This window comes from Engystomops pustulosus, chromosome 3 (assembly GCF_040894005.1).
Source record: "Engystomops pustulosus chromosome 3, aEngPut4.maternal, whole genome shotgun sequence".
In the NCBI taxonomy this organism is placed as follows: domain Eukaryota; kingdom Metazoa; phylum Chordata; class Amphibia; order Anura; family Leptodactylidae; genus Engystomops; species Engystomops pustulosus.
The window spans coordinates 210,569,899-210,586,584 of record NC_092413.1 but is presented as its reverse complement, the minus strand read 5'-3'; the positions used below and the strand labels follow the sequence as shown (position 1 = coordinate 210,586,584).

The 16,686-nt window shown below is 43.9% G+C and overlaps 1 protein-coding gene across 1 annotated transcript in view; it reads right to left on the bottom strand.

Annotated features, from left to right (window-relative positions):
• Window positions 1-16,686, bottom strand: part of LOC140122629 (adhesion G protein-coupled receptor F5-like) — a 69,135-nt gene that overhangs the window by 39,124 nt on the left and 13,325 nt on the right. The window contains exon 3 of the mRNA XM_072143705.1: window positions 4,041-4,113. Within this exon, the coding sequence (XP_071999806.1) occupies window positions 4,041-4,113 (73 nt within the window). The remainder of the gene's footprint in view (window positions 1-4,040; window positions 4,114-16,686) is intronic.

The window sequence follows — 16,686 nt, the reverse complement described above, 5'->3', positions numbered from 1 at the left end:
AGGCCCAGACTACAGAGCCAGACTGCTGTTATAGGGTAAGGCCCAGACTACAGAGCCAGACTGCTGTTATAGGGGAGGTCAGACTACAGAGCTAGACTGCTGTTATAAGGGGAGGTCCAGACTACAGAGTCACACTGCTGTTATAGGGGGAGGTCCAGACTACAGAGCCAGACTGCTGTTATAAGGGGAGGTCCAGACTACAGAGTCAGACTGCTGTTATAAGGGGAGGTCCAGACTACAGAGCCAGACTGCTGTTATAAGGGGAGGTCCAGACTACAGAGCCAGACTGCTGTTATAGGGGGATGTCCAGACTACAAAGTCAGACTGCTGTTATAGGGGGAGGTCCAGACTAGAGAGCCAAACTACTGTTATAAGGGGAGGTCCAGACTACAGAGCCAGACTGCTGTTATAGGGGGAGGTCCAGACTACAGAGCCAGACTGCTGTTATAGGGTAAGGCCCAGACTACAGAGCCTGACTGCTGTTATAGGGGAGGTCAGACTACAGAGCCAAACTGCTGTTATAAAGGGGAGGTCCAGACTACAGAGTCACACTGCTGTTATAGGGGGAGGTCCAGACTACAGAGCCAGACTGCTGTTATAGGGGAGGTCCAGACTACAGAGCCAGACTGCTGTTATAAGGGAATGTCCAGACTACAGAGTCATACTGCTGTTATAAGGGGAGGTCCAGACTACAGAGTCAGACTGCTGTTACAGGGAGAGGTCCAGACTACAGAGCCAAACTGCTGTTATAAAGGGGAGGTCCAGACTACAGAGCCACACTGCTGTTATAGGGGGAGGTCCAGACTACAGAGCCAGACTGCTGTTATAGGGCAAAGTCCAGACTATAGAGCCAGACTGCTGTTATAAGGGGAGGTCCAGACTACACTGCCAGACTGCTGTTATAAGGGAAGGACCAGATTACAGAGTCAGACTGCTGTTACAGGGAGAGGTCCAGACTACAGAGCCAAACTGCTGTTATAAGGGGAGGTCCAGACTACACTGCCAGACTGCTGTTATAAGGGAAGGACCAGATTACAGAGTCAGACTGCTGTTACAGGGAGAGGTCCAGACTACAGAGCCAAACTGCTGTTATAAGGGGGAGGTCCAGACTACAGAGCCAGACTGCTGTTATAGGGCAAGGTCCAGACTATAGAGCCAGATTGCTGTTATAAGGGAATGTCCAGACTACAGAGCCAGACTGCTGTTATAAGGGGAGGTCCATATTACAAAGCCAGACTGCTGTTATAAGGGAAGGTCCAGATTACAGAGTCAGACTGCTGTTATAGGGCAAGGTCCAGACTATAGAGCCAGACTGCTGTTATAAGGGGAGGTCCAGACTACACTGCCAGACTGCTGTTATAGGGGGAGGTACAATCTACAGAGCCAGACTTCTGTTATACGGGGAGGTCCAGACTAGAGAATCTGACTGCAGTTATAGGGGGAGGTCCAGACTACGCTGCAAGAGTGTTGTTATAGAGTAAGGTTCACATTACACAGCCAGACTGCTGTTATAGGGGGAGGTCCAGACTACACTACAAGAGTGTTGTTATAGAGCAGTGATGGCGAACCTTCTGGAGACAAAGTGCCCAAAATACAACCAAAATCCACTTATTTACCGTGAAGTGCCAACATGGCATTTGAAGCAGTAACTTATTGCTACCTGTTATTCCAAATTGCTACCTGTATCGGCCACCTGAGGCAACCAATAGAGTTGAAAGAAGGAGGGCAAATTCAGACATCATTGTAGCTTCTCTACAGGGTCTCTCAGTGAAGGAAGAATGTTGGGTCCAGCAGGATGACCTCCAAAGATAATGCAGTTCTGTCAGCACCTTCTCACAATTCCACACAACCAACGAAGTGTCACTTTAAAATAGCGCTGAGAGCAGCATCTCTTAAGTTATAGGCCTCTGTTATAGGGGGAGGTCCAGCCTATTACAACCAGAAAAAGATGGAGTCCAGAAAAATAATAAATTACTTTTCAATAAATAAAAATTACTTTTTGCATCTACATGCAATGTCAGCTGTGAGGTCAATGTACCTCACTATCTGTGCAGCAGATCTCTGGTAGTGGTGGGACCTTTCATGCAGTAAATCTGTTCTATAGAGATACAATGTACTGAATGACTCCCTTGCACTGAATGACATCATCTTTGGTTTCTTTTTAATTAGTGGAATTACCCCAGCAGGATAAAACAACATGTCAACATAAATATTTACTCTGATGAGGAAGTTGAGCATGATGCCAAGTATCAGTGGTAGGACAGTGAATGGCTTAATTGTATTTAGGACAAGGCTATGAATAGGGGTGAGAACATGTTATTTTTCCATAAGATTACACAACAGTTTTCCATAGCTGTAAGTTTCGGGGGTGGAGTACATTGGGGTGCTAAGTGCGCCAGTGTTTGATGCTGCCCCCGCGTCCGTCACTTGCCGGATCTATCGGGAAGCTCCGGCGATAGATAAGTCACGGTGGCCAGCAGTGCAGTGACCAAGCTAAGAATTGCACCACAACTTGTTCAGTCTATAAGCAGGGTGCAGACATGGGGCAGGGACCCCCCATACCGGACCACTGCATGGCACTGAACCACCCCCTCACTACCTGACCGGTGGGGAGGGTGGAGAAGTTACAATTTAAGGCGCTGGGACTTGAGACCAAATCTATCTATCTATCTATCTATCTATCTATCTCCTATCTATCTATCTATCTCCTATCTATCTCCTATCTATCTCATATCTATCTATCTATCTATCTCATATCTATCTATCTATCTATCTATCTCCTATCTATCTCTCTATCTATCTCCTATCTATCTCTCTATCTATCTCATATCTATCTATCTATCTATCTATCTATCTATCTATCTATCTCATACCTACTGTATCTATCTACCTCATATCCATCTATATAGGCTCACGTGATTGTATTTTCCTTTCCCCTCCCACATATTGGGGGACATTAATCCTAGCCCAATACATGTTTTTTGGTTGTATTTTATTGACTTTTTGGGCGCTTTATGATATTTGCGCATCTTTTTGCAACTTCTTCAAGCAGAACATAGGTGTTCGCTCCTGGTTGGCGGCTAATTTGTCCTTGTATTTTTCCTGCTTCCAGCAGTCGGCTCATGATTTACCTTTGGTTTGCACTTAAAAAGGCACAAATACTTGCGCAAAAGCCCTCCAGTCCTGACCATGCCTAGGAAAGACATTGGTCTTGACAAAGTACAATTGAGAAAGAATTGGGAATACAAAGACAAATTAGGCACGAAAAAATATTTACTAGAGGCGCAAAAAGAGCTCAGGGAAGGGCAAAAGAAATAATGATCCCCATAGTTTTTTAAGTTGCAGTTCTCCATGCGCCTGCAGCAGGTTCCTCCTATGGTTTCTTTGTATTCTGTGACAGTTGTGTAACATTCTACGTTCTTAATTCTTCCAGATGTGGAGGATCTGTGTTTAGTCTTGTGCCACAAGTCTTCCAAAATTGAAAACTCTAGTACCAATCTCCCTAGTATGGATGTAGAGGAATACGTGTGTCCCCTCAAGTGCCCAACACTCCAGCAATGCCACAGCCGTGACCTTGTGCCCCTCCGGCTCCCCATTAACTTATACTTTGTGTCTGATCTGCCTAGTCCTGGTATTTATACAGCTTAGTCTGTCATCTCCTGGGCTAATATTTGCTTTGTATGTGAATCACTGCCTCTGTCCCTTGTGTTTGTAGCTGTCTAGCGGAGGTGCTTTGTAGCGCTACACAAATAATACCGCAACTGTGACCTGTGCACCATGTATCTACCCGCAAGATCTATTACATGATCCTCATCCGCCGCTATAAAACTTGGATCGTTCAGTAGTTAAAAGGGTTTACCTGTGAATACAAAGACTTTCTGTGTTCTTTCAATGCTTGCTGTCAGTGATTCAGAGCACTCAGAGATAGTTCATAATCTATTATATGACTATATGACATGAGTTCTGGGGCACATGTGAACCCCAATATCATCATGACATGGATATCCTTAGTTCATGGAATAGCCATAAAAATAATTTACCAGTTGCACGCTTTCCTCTTGACAGACTCCTTTCCATGACTGTGTCGGATTCAATTTCATGGTCCCCGTGAAACTGTAATGATAAGACAATGGTAAGTAATCATTATGTGTATTGGGTGTATACTGGATATCAGATGCATTGCCTGAGGCTGGAATCCAACATATATCCCATCATCCTCCCTACCATCACATAACACCTTGTTCTCTCTTTCTATATAGCACATTGCACTTAATTTATGACATAGAGGGGTGTGATTGCCTCCAAAACCATCATACTTGCCCCATTTGCACCTCTATGTCTCATGTTTAAGGGGTTCTCCACTATGAACAATCCTGACTTGTTAGAGAGCTCCTTTGACGATACAATCTTAGCTATAACCTGTGTAAAATCCTGGTGGTAAGTGTTCAGTTTCCCTACAGCACCCCCACAGGTGAAATGTAGCATTACACATACAAGATATTGAATTGTCTATGTACATGTACAGGCACAGGTTACATACAGGATCGGTTCTTTAGGTTAGGACTTCAGTTGAATTTGTATGTGAGTCAGAACTGTATATTTTCTAACTGTAATTCCAGAGAAAAAATTTTTTTGTCCCAGTGACAAATTAATTTTCTAAATTTTGTGCTATGATGGGAACACAGATTATCATAAAACTTCATTACAGACACCTTACTGCTGATCATTTCAGCCTGGAATAAAGTAACATCCAGAGACTTCACCAGAGGTCACAGGGGAAGAGGGGTCTGTCTGTAACTGGGGTCGTCTGTAAGTGGGGTGCCCTGTATAGGATAGGTCCTCCAGAGTGAAACACTCTTTGTAACCAAGAAACATAAAAAAACTCATAAAACCTCTTTAATATACAGCTACTGTAAGTGACACTTTAACCAGGATTGCATCTGCTCTTTCCCCGTCTGTCTAGGTGAACTAGTGACAGGAATGCACTGACATATATAATACTTGACATATTACTCACCGTCTTATCTCAGAAATGTGTAGGAACAGGTTTAGGTGACATCTGTGTCGTAGCTCAGGAGTTTTATATAGGTTTTTGCAGGTTATGATTGTGAAGGCCTGTCCTAATTATGGGCCATCAAAATTAAATTATCGTGGGGGGGTGACTTTGGCCACATCACATTCAGGTTTTGGGGTTTATAGGCATAGCCATTGATATTGATGACCTGCAGTATACTTGGGATAGGTCATCAGTAGAAGATCCATCATAGGGCATCAACGTGAGATTGGTAGGAGTCTAGTAGGAGGCATCTCAATGATCAGATTCATTGGCAAAACTGCTATCGAGAACAGAACCTGAAGTTCTACAGTCACCTGGGTAACCTAACATGTACTTGAAGGCCCCCTATATAATTAGGGTTGTTCACTTCGTCCCATTATCATCCATATGGACCACTGGATTATGAGGTCACCATATTAAGGTTCGATGCTTTGAACCCTATCTATTGGTGTCAAAGTGTAAATATGGACCTATCAATAGTAGCATATGGTGACAAAACCTGAATACTGAGGGATCGAGTAGACAAAACTTTACTAAATTGGTTGCAATTTACCAAAATTTGCTTTGGTAGGATCAGAACATTTCAGTTCCACATCAGTAGCGCCATAACTTTCTGAATCCCTTTTATGGGTGGAATTTATAGCAGCCCTGCCTTCTCCAGATACATTTTCCCTGATTGTCCCCTGGGACAGTGCTGACAAATTTGAGACCTTTTAGCCAAGTGATCAGTTTTAATAGGAGGAGCCGTATGAAGCTCTATTACTAGTTAACTAATATATTAGAGTATAATGAAATGTTTGGGTTGATGCTGCAGTCACCGCCACCTCAGACCCCCCCCCCCCCCCCTCATGAATACGCCAGATGCTGAAAGATAAGTCTGTTGATTGGACCACTACGTGATACAGCGTGGAAGAGGATATATGCTTTAGGATATATGCTTTCATTAGTATGTGCAGCTCGTTCATTTTAATTAGCTGCCACATGTCCTATAAAGAAAACACTTTAGGATCAGTTTAACCTGTTCAGCCCTGGTGCATTATCTCTCTGTGCTACTGTAATAAGTAGCAATCAGTAAGCCAAACAGGTCCAGTGCTGAGTAGATTAAACTATAATAAGGCTAGTCACCATATACATCCTGTATGTGCATCTAAATGCAAAAGTACTTTAAAGAGAGAACACACAAGGCACCTGTGGGATCTGTGGGGAAAGTAAATTGGACTCAACTTCAAGGCAGGTGGAGAAAGAGGTTAGTCTCAGTCCACTTCACCTCTGGTTTTTCAGTTTTGCCCAGCGGCCAACTTTGATTAAAACCGGCCCTGCCGAGATAGTATAATGGATAGTACTCCGTACAACCCTACTTTGGATTAATCTTATAAATGACGTATAGCTACTACCATCATTCATCCCAACGCTAAGGGGGGAGATTTGGAATGGAATGGAGATGGAATCTTTTCATGAAAAATCTGTGTTTTAGAGGACTATATGGGGGTCAAATACTTATTTTCAGGACAATTGAAGAAACATTGGCATCGGCTCTTATGAAAAAAATTGGCACAGCTTCAGCAAATCGGATCTTGGATGATTGCCTCATGTCTAATCCTAATGTGCCCTATGTGGTTCACCTGCCAAAGCGTTCCCAAAAATTGTAAAACCTTTCCTTTACTAGAATAAGCGTTGCCTTGTCCGATTTGTAATCTGTTTCCAGATCAAACACACAAATCCCAAAACCAAATAGTGAGGACTGAGATCAGCGGGAGAGCAACGTAACCTAATCATCACGGCGCTGGTTCTAGACCTGGCGGCGGGACCAATGCACACAACAATAAGAACAAACCAACATCTGTCAGCTGAGATGTCTCGTTCCACATAAATCACAGTGATTGCAGGATGTCTTGGGGTTATATGAGATATTTGTTCTGACCCAGACCAAACACCGAGGAGAAGTGATTCTTCACGTCACTCCTCTCCTGGCCTTATATAGAGAAATGTGAGGCCCCAGCTACTTTTCCGGTAAGAAAGCCAACGCTGCTGGTTAAATTTGATTAAATTAGCTACTTGGAAGAAAACAAAAGATTTTTTTTTTGGCCTGAAGAGACGTGGAAGATAAATCAAAACAAGGTGGATGTTTTTGATCCGTTTATAGGATGTACAGTATTATAGTAGTTATATTCCTGTACATAGGGAGCAGTATTATAGTAGTTATATTCTTGTACATAGGGAGCAGTATTATAGTAGTTATATTCCTGTACATAGGGAGCAGTATTATAGTAGTTATATTCTTGTACATAGGGAGCAGTATTATAGTAGTTATATTCTTGTACATAGGGGGTAGTATTATAGTAGTTATATTCCTGTACATAGGGGGCAGTATTATAGTAGTTATATTCTTGTACATAGGGGGCAGTATTATAGTAGTTATATTCCTGTACATAGGAGGCAGTATTATAGTAGTTATATTCTTGTACATAGGGGGCAGTATTATAGTAGTTATATTCTTGTACATAGGGGGCAGTATTATAGTAGTTATATTCTTGTACATAGGGGGCAGTATTATAGTAGTTATATTCTTGTACATAGGGGGCAGTATTATAGTAGTTATATTCTTGTACATAGGAGGCAGTATTATAATAGTTATATTCTTGTACATAGGGGGCAGTATTATAGTAGTTATATTCTTGTACATAGGGGGCAGTATTATAGTAGTTATATTCTTGTACATAGGGGGCAGTATTATAGTAGTTATATTCTTGTACATAGGGGGCAGTATTATAGTAGTTATATTCTTGTACATAGGGGGCAGTATTATAGTAGGTATATTCTTGTACATAGGGAGCAGTATTATAGTAGTTATATTCCTGTACATAGGGGGCAGTATTATAGTAGTTATATTCTTGTACATAGGAGGCAGTATTATAGTAGTTATATTCTTGTACATAGGGGGCAGTATTATAGTAGTTATATTCTTGTACATAGGGGGCAGTATTATAGTAGTTATATTCTTGTACATAGGGGGCAGTATTATAGTAGTTATATTCTTGTACATAGGGGGCAGTATTATAGTAGTTATATTCTTGTACATAGGGGGCAGTATTATAGTAGTTATATTCTTGTACATAGGGGGCAGTATTATAGTAGGTATATTCTTGTACATAGGGAGCAGTATTATAGTAGTTATATTCCTGTACATAGGGGGCAGTATTATAGTAGTTATATTCTTGTACATAGGGGGGCAGTATTATAGTAGTTATATTCTTGTACATAGGGGGCAGTATTATAGTAGTTATATTCTTGTACATAGGGGGCAGTATTATAGTAGTTATATTCTTGTACATAGGGGGCAGTATTATAGTAGTTATATTCCTGTACATAGGGGCAGTATTATAGTAGGTATATTCTTGTACATAGGGACAGTATTATAGTAGTTATATTCTTGTACATAGGGGGCAGTATTATAGTAGTTATATTCTTGTACATAGGGGGGCAGTATTATAGTAGTTATATTCTTGTACATAGGGGGCAGTATTATAGTAGTTATATTCTTGTACATAGGGGGGCAGTATTATAGTAGTTATATTCTTGTACATAGGGGGCAGTATTATAGTAGTTATATTCTTGTACATAGGGGGGCAGTATTATAGTAGTTATATTCTTGTACATAGGGGGCAGTATTATAGTAGTTATATTCTTGTACATAGGGGGCAGTATTATAGTAGTTATATTCCTGTACATAGGGAGCAGTATTATAGTAGTTATATTCTTGTACATAGGGGGGCAGTATTATAGTAGTTATATTCTTGTACATAGGGGGCAGTATTATAGTAGTTATATTCTTGTACATAGGGGGCAGTATTATAGTAGTTATATTCTTGTACATTGGGGGGCAGTATTATAGTAGTTATATTCTTGTACATAGGGGTCAGTATTATAGTAGTTATATTCCTGTACATAGGGGGCAGTATTATAGTAGTTATATTCTTGTACATAGGGGGCAGTATTATAGTAGTTATATTCTTGTACATAGGGGGCAGTATTATAGTAGTTATATTCTTGTACATAGAGGGCAGTATTATAGTAGTTATATTCTTGTACATAGGGGGCAGTATTATAGTAGTTATATTCTTGTACATAGTGGGCAGTATTATAGTAGTTATATTCTTGTACATAGGGGGCAGTATTATTGAAGTTATATTCTTGTACATAGGGGCAGGATTATAGTAGTTATATTCTTGTACATAGGGGGCAGTATTATAGTAGTTATATTCTTGTACATAGGGGGCAGTATTATAGTAGTTATATTCTTGTACATAGGGGGCAGTATTATAGTAGTTATATTCCTGTACATAGGGGGCAGTATTATAGTAGTTATATACTTGTACATAGGGGGCAGTATTATAGTAGTTATATACTTGTACATAGGGGGCAGTATTATAGTAGTTATATTCTTGTACATAGGGGGCAGTATTATAGTAGTTATATTCCTGTAGATAGGGGGCAGTATTATAATAGTTACATTCTTGTACATAGGGGGCAGTATTATAGTAGTTATATTCCTGTACATAGAGGGCGGTATTATATTAGTTATTATCTAGTACATAGGAGCAGTATTATAAAAGTTACATTCTTGTACATAGGGAGCAGTATTATAGTAGTTATATTCCTGTACATAGGCGGCAGTATTATAGTAGTTATATTCTTGTACATAGGGGGCAATTTTTATTAGTAAAAAACAAACATAAATACAGAAATACTTTTTCCATCAAAATAAATCATACATATTCATAAAAATGAAATGTATATTAAATATAACTTAAGAGTCCATTTTGGCTGAAAGGGAAACAAAGAAAAAACAGAAAAAAAACAAAAACAAATGCATCCACATTATATAATCGGACATATTTCAGTCTAGATGGATGTTCCTCCAGAGTGTTATATTCTCCCCCTTTTTCCTGACCTCTAATGACCTGATCCACCTGAGCTCGGACATTATGAGGCTTATGGCCTTATTATGATGGAATGGCTCGCTGTGTATGGACACTCTGGTTCTCATGTGCCAGTGATAGTACTTGATGACCTGGATCACTATGTACATGGTCTCCCGGTCGATGTTACTTACAGTAGGTGTCACACCATAGAGGATCTCTGGGTACCTGAGGGACTGCAGTGATGGGATTCTTAGCTTGTTGGAAATGTCCTGCCAGATGTTCCGTCCACCCCAGCACTGAGAGATAAAATGGACCATAGTCTCCTCTGTCTGACACCCGAGGGGACACATACGATCAGTCACACTTAGGAACTTTAGATTTCCCCTGACAAACAGTTTCCCCTGTAATGAGAGCCAGGCGATGTCACAGAACTTATAGGGCAGCCTCCGACCATTCATAAACCTCAAACTGTCCTTTAGGGTGGTGGTTGGACAGTCTGGAAGTGCCAGCTGCAGAGAGTAGAAGGTCCTACAGACTCTGGAGTACAGATCTTTCCTGGTCTTACTTTCAATAAAAGACTTGTCTATCCCCCATTTCCTTAAACACCTTAGACCATACTCCAGATACTGGGGGAGGAAGCCAGGAGTCCATCGCCCCCTCTTGAGACTGCCGCCTCGCACCCAAGACTCTGCAAAAGGCAATATCCAGTCCCTGACACTACTTACCCACAGGAGATCATTATTTGAGTCCAGGCTTCCAAAATTTACTTTCAGAAACATGGAGTCAAAAAAGACCCTTGGATTTAACATATCCAGTCCACCTTCTCTCCTCTGCAGGTAGGTGATCCCTCTTTTTACTGGGTTCAACCTGTTCCCCCATAAAAGCTGGAAGAACAGGCTAAAGAGCCTAGCGGAGAAAGATTCTGGCAAAGGAAAGACAACAGAGACGTAGAGGAAGACAGGGACCAGGTAAGTCTTCAGCAGAGTAACCCTTTCTCTATAGGTCAGCCTCCAGTTCTTCCATCGCTGAACCTTTACATTTCCGGCTTCCAACTTTTTCTCCCAATTTAGTATGGAATTATCTTCCCTCCCAAATTTAACCCCAAGGATTTTAATATGGGTGGAGGCCTTGGCGAACTGTGGCAGATCAAAGCCAGGAGCAGTATCCAATGTCCAGAAAGCCTGACTCTTCTCTAGGTTAACCATAGACCCAGAGGCCTCTGAGTAACTTCTGATGGCTGCAGATAACATCTCCACCTCACGAGGTTCAGATATCACCACAGTCACATCATCCGCGTAGGCAACAACATCCAGGGGCAAGCAATGGGGGACCGGCACCCCCCGAAAATCACACCGCTGCAGTGATCTCAGGAACGGATCGATAGCGAACACATACAGCAGTGGACTCAGGGGGCAGCCCTGTCGCACCCCGGCCTCTACCCTGAAAGTGTCCCCCTGCCAACCATTGATGAGAGGAAAGCTCTTCGCCTCTCTGTACAAAGTCCTGAGCCAATCCACAAATTCTCCCGGAATACCGTACTTTGATAAAGTGGCCCATAGATAATCGTGGTCAACCCTGTCAAAGGCTTTAGCCTGGTCCAGACCTACAACATATCTCCCACACCTCAGAGCTTTACATCTCTCAAACATCTCTCTTATCGAGATGACTGCTCCAGAGATGTTCCGCCCTTTTACTGTGCCGTACTGAGAGCCTGCCAACAGTGCCGGGGACAAACAGACTAATCTAGAAAACAGGATTTTTGCCAAAATCTTCCTGTCAACATTCAAGAGGGCGATCGGCCTCCAGTTCTTGATGTCACTAGGCTCTTTCCCTTTGGACAGCAGGATTAACGATGAGACTCTCATGGATGGAGGCATCAGGTGATTTTCTAGACAATTTCTGTAAACATCCATGAGGATTGGAGCTAAGAGGTCTCTGAACTTCTTATAAAATTCTGCTGTAATACCATCAGGACCTGGTGCCTTCTTCAGATTTAACTTATCAATAGCCTCTTTTATCTCCTCCACCGTTATTTCTGCTGTCAAAGGAGAAAAATCCAAATCTCTAGTATCAGGGCCTGGAGTTGCCTCCAAGAATTGGGTCACTTTTTCCTTATCCAAAGCTTTCTTCTGAAACAAGTCAGTATAGTAAGATCTCACCACCCCCAGGATTCCCTCCCGAGACTCTTGTAAGACACCCTGGGAGTCAGTGAGACCTGCGATCAGTTTCTTCTCCACACGCTCCCGGCAATTCTCAAATGGATCCGGTGCCCCTCGGGTTCCATAGTCCCTTTCCACTACCAGGGAGGTGTACCTACTGTACTGATACTGCCTTATCTCAGATTTCAGCCGGTCAATCCTTTGTTGGTCATCCCCACCCGCCGAATAGAGTGACTCCAATTCTTTACGCAGTCTCAGATACTGGCTGTACTTACTTCTCCCCTTCTTAATTGACAGTCTCTGCAAGAGGGACCGGATCTCCTCCTTGACGTCCTCCCACCAGTCGGCCATGTTATTATAAAAATCTACTCTGTCCAGTTGATGCTGAAAGAAAGAGTAAATGTATTCCTGGACAGAATCATCATCTAACAGACTAGAATTTAGTCTCCACAGCCCTCTACCAACATCAGGATACTTAGAGGCACCCAAACAAAAATATAAAGCTGAGTGATCGGAGTATGGGACCGTTCTTTCCCTTCTTTCTCCAATGGCTTCAGTAGGACTTACCAGAGCTAGATCTATCCTGCTGCTGCGTCCTGCACAGGTGTAAGTGAACTTGGGACTCCTACCACCCTCTACAAAAACATCGGACAGGCCAGCCTGCTGAATAATACTATTTAGGACTTTACAGTCCCTGGTAAGGGGCCTACTGTTCCTGTCCCTGGTGGTAGTGGTGGCATTAAAGTCCCCAGCCATGATGACAGGAATTGATGTGAACAGATAAGGCTTTACATCATTAAAAAGCTGAGTCCTTTCGGTCACTGTCTGTGGGCCATAGATGTTAATGAGCCGGAGTCTTCTACCTCTGATGGTGACCTCTAGCAGCAGGCACCGTCCCATCGATATCTCGGTGAGTCTGTGGACGGTGACATCATGGGTGTTAAACAAGATGGAGACTCCGGCATAAGGCTCCACAGCCAGCGACCAAAAGGACGGACCAGACTGCCAATCTCTCTCCGCCTCTCGTATGAGACCCAAGGTGTTTAATCGGGTCTCCTGTAAGAAGAACACATCGGCCTTGAGATACTTTAGATGATCATACACAACATGCCTGGTCCTTCTAGCTCTAATGCTATTCACATTACTGGTGACCACAGTAAGATGGAAGTGCGCCATCATAAAAAGAAATAGAAAGACCATCCCCATCATCATAGATCAGAGTCAGAGTTGTTTTCCTGACTACAAGTTTCCATATCCCAAACTGACTGAGACTCGGCATTAAGCGGTTTCCTTTTTGTGGGAGGATCTCCCCCTGGGTCGTCATCATATTCCTCCATCATACGTTGCAGCTCTCGATCTATCTCCTCCTCCCCATCTGACTCGGACAGTACGCTGTACCTATTAGTGGTTACAGTAACATCAGCCTGACTCTGCACTTTCATTTTTGAGGGTTTTTGGACGGTGGTCCACGCACTCTCAGGTTTTCTGGTGCTTTTATCCTTCTTCCTCTTTTTAACACTATTATTTTCCCTTGTGGTTGGTATCAGTTCAGGGGAAGAGACGGGCGCTGGCTGCACTACAGGCTGCTCCACTACCTCCATGTCTCCCTCTGTGTTACCTGTCCCTGGATGGTCCGGGGCAGCACCACTAATATCTGGGGTCTCTGGCACTGTGCACACTGACCCTGACAATAGGGCCTCCTCCTCCTGCTCCTCCTCTGGTACATCTGCCCCTTCCATCAGGTCTTCATCGGGGAGGTCCCTACAGATGTTGTGCCAGGCATCAGGGCAGTCCCTATGGGGGTGACCGATCTGACCACAAAGGTTGCACCTGATGGTCTTGCAGTTGGCGCTCACATGGCCGAGGTCTCCGCACAGGGTGCACTTCACTGTGGTGCAGTTACTCGCCACATGACCGGATCTTCCACACTTAAAACATAACCTGGGCTGACCAACGTAGAAACACACACCCTTCTCTCTGCCGATAAAGAATGAGTTGGGGAGGTGATGGGTGACGTTCTGGTTCTGATGTAATTTAACCAGGACCCTCCACCCCCCGGTCCAGATCCCATCCTCATCCCTGGTCTTGGTCATGTCTGACATGAGGGTGCAATGTCTCTTAAGCCAGGTAATGATATCCTGAGGTGGGACAGACTCGTTCCAGAACAGGATGGTGACAATGGCAGTATCTAGTTTGGAGATGGGAATAAAACTAAACTTACTCCATCCCTCAGTATCTCTGTAGCGGGGTTGTTGAGCCCAGAACCGGTCCAGATTAGACATCAGCTTGAAACTAATGTCATACCCCTGTCTATCAGGCAGATTTATTACAGCCAGGATGTCGGCTGGCTGGAAACCCATCTGGGTGCACAACATGTCCCTCACCACGTGTCTCCTGTCAGGCAGATCCTCTTTGGCCCCCTTATGCCTAAACCTGACAACATTCCTCCTCTTGAAGGCCTGGCCGGTGTAATGGGTGCTGGAGGAGAAAAATGGGGAACCCCGACTCCACGCATTCCCTGATGTCTGACCCCTGTCCTGCTGTGGGGGTTGTGTGGGCTGTGGACCATCTGCACTAGGGCCTTGCTGACCACCCGGACCATGGGGCTCTGCTGCCTGTGGCGTGACTAGTGGGGGGAATTCCTCAGCTGTAGATTGTCCCGCACCCTCCACAACAACATCAGTGCTATCTGCGTCATTAGCTGCCATAGACTGCACTGGAGATGACTCCTCAGCTGGGACATTATTATGCACAGAAACATCAGACATATCAGAAACAGCAACCACAATATTAGGCACATCAGCAGCTTCATCAATATCAGCATTAACCCCTTGCACATCACAGTCCTGAATGTCCTCCCCAGAAACATCCTGCACAGCAAAGTCCTGTGGAGAAACACCCTGAGGTGCTAAGGTGTTACCTTCAGGTGCGAGTCCTGAGTCCTCCTGCAGTTTGCCTTGTGGTGTTTGCACAACTTCACTGCTGTCATCAGGTCTGCTTACTGCTGGGACTTGTGGTGCCTCACCAAGGGTTGCTGGGACTTGTGGTGCCTCATCAAGGGTTGCTGGGTCTTGTAGTACCTCACCGTGTTGATATCTTCTTTTGTATACTTCTCCCTCCTCAAAAAGAAGAGTTGCCGGCTGCAGTACTGGCCTTACATGGGACTGCTGGGTCTCAGACCTTGATGTTGACGCAGACATCTTGTCAAACCTCTGCTGGTTCCTGTAGGTCTCTCCAACTGGTCCCATTTGGTCAATAACAGACTCCATCTCCCTCACAATGTCAGAGAGCTGTTTGGCCAGGGAGTCCAGCTTGTTATCCAGCAGGTTCTGCTTCCCAGGGTTTGCTGTCTTTAGCATATATGTACAATCTATTTGTTTTTGCAGGTACAGCTTTTGTTTTTGTAAAGCATCCATCTTCCTCACCAGTGCTGGGATCTGAGCGGCCAGCTGGAGCTCCGGTGATGGCTCTGGGGGCTGCAGTTTGCTGCTGGGGTGTTGTTCTGACTTGGTTGCAGGCCTGGATCCTGTAGCCGCACCACCACTCTTTCCTGGTAACAGACCCGGTGACTTTGGTGCAAAGTCCTGTGACTTCTGGTGTTTGGAAGCTGCTGTTACTGCTCGTGGGTCACAATCTCTTGCTGGGTGACTGGGTCCCAGAGGTCTTGCAGACACAACATCAGTAGCACCTTTGGGTCTTTCCTCATGGCCGCCTTGCATCTCCTTCCCAGCCTGCATTCCCCCAGACCTGGTGCGCTCAGCTGGTAACATCACTCGCTGCTTCAGGTTCTCCTGGATTGTCTGTCTCTCCAGCGATGTCCTCCTCTGCCTGCCCGGGGTGGAGGTGGATTGTCCACCTGAGGCCTGGGATGGAGGCTGCTGCACACTCTGCATGTTCCTTGCTTTTGGACTTTCAGGCACTTTAGCTTTACTCACAGGTACTACAATCATACTTGCAGGTTGTTTCACCAAGTTCTGACCTGAAACTGCTGGTTTTTCCACATCAAATTTCTTTGTAAAACTGGGACTGTTCACATTTGTTCCTTTCACGGAGTCTTTTGAAATCACATTGGTTGCTTGCACTGGCTGAGTAGTATTCACCAGATTAGGCCTAGAAGCCTGGGCCTTGCATGGGGAGCTTCCCCACCCAGGGTGGCCCCGCCCTGGGCTAGCTCCAGACATCCAGAGAGATCAGGAGCTCAACTAGCACACAACCTCACCTCTAGGAGGCAGGATTATAGTAGTTATATTCTTGTACATAGGGGGCAGTATTATAGTAGTTATATTCTTGTACATAGGGGGCAGTAGTATAGTAGTTATATTCTTGTACATAGGGGGCAGTATTATAGTAGTTATATTCCTGTACATAGGGGGCAGTATTATAGTAGTTATATTCCTGTACATAGTGGGCAGTATTATAGTAGTTATATTCCTGTACATAGGGGGCAGTATTATAGTAGTTATATTCTTGTACATAGGGGGCAGTATTATAGTAGTTATATTCTTGTACATAGGGGGCAGTATTATAGTAGTTATATTCTTGTACATAG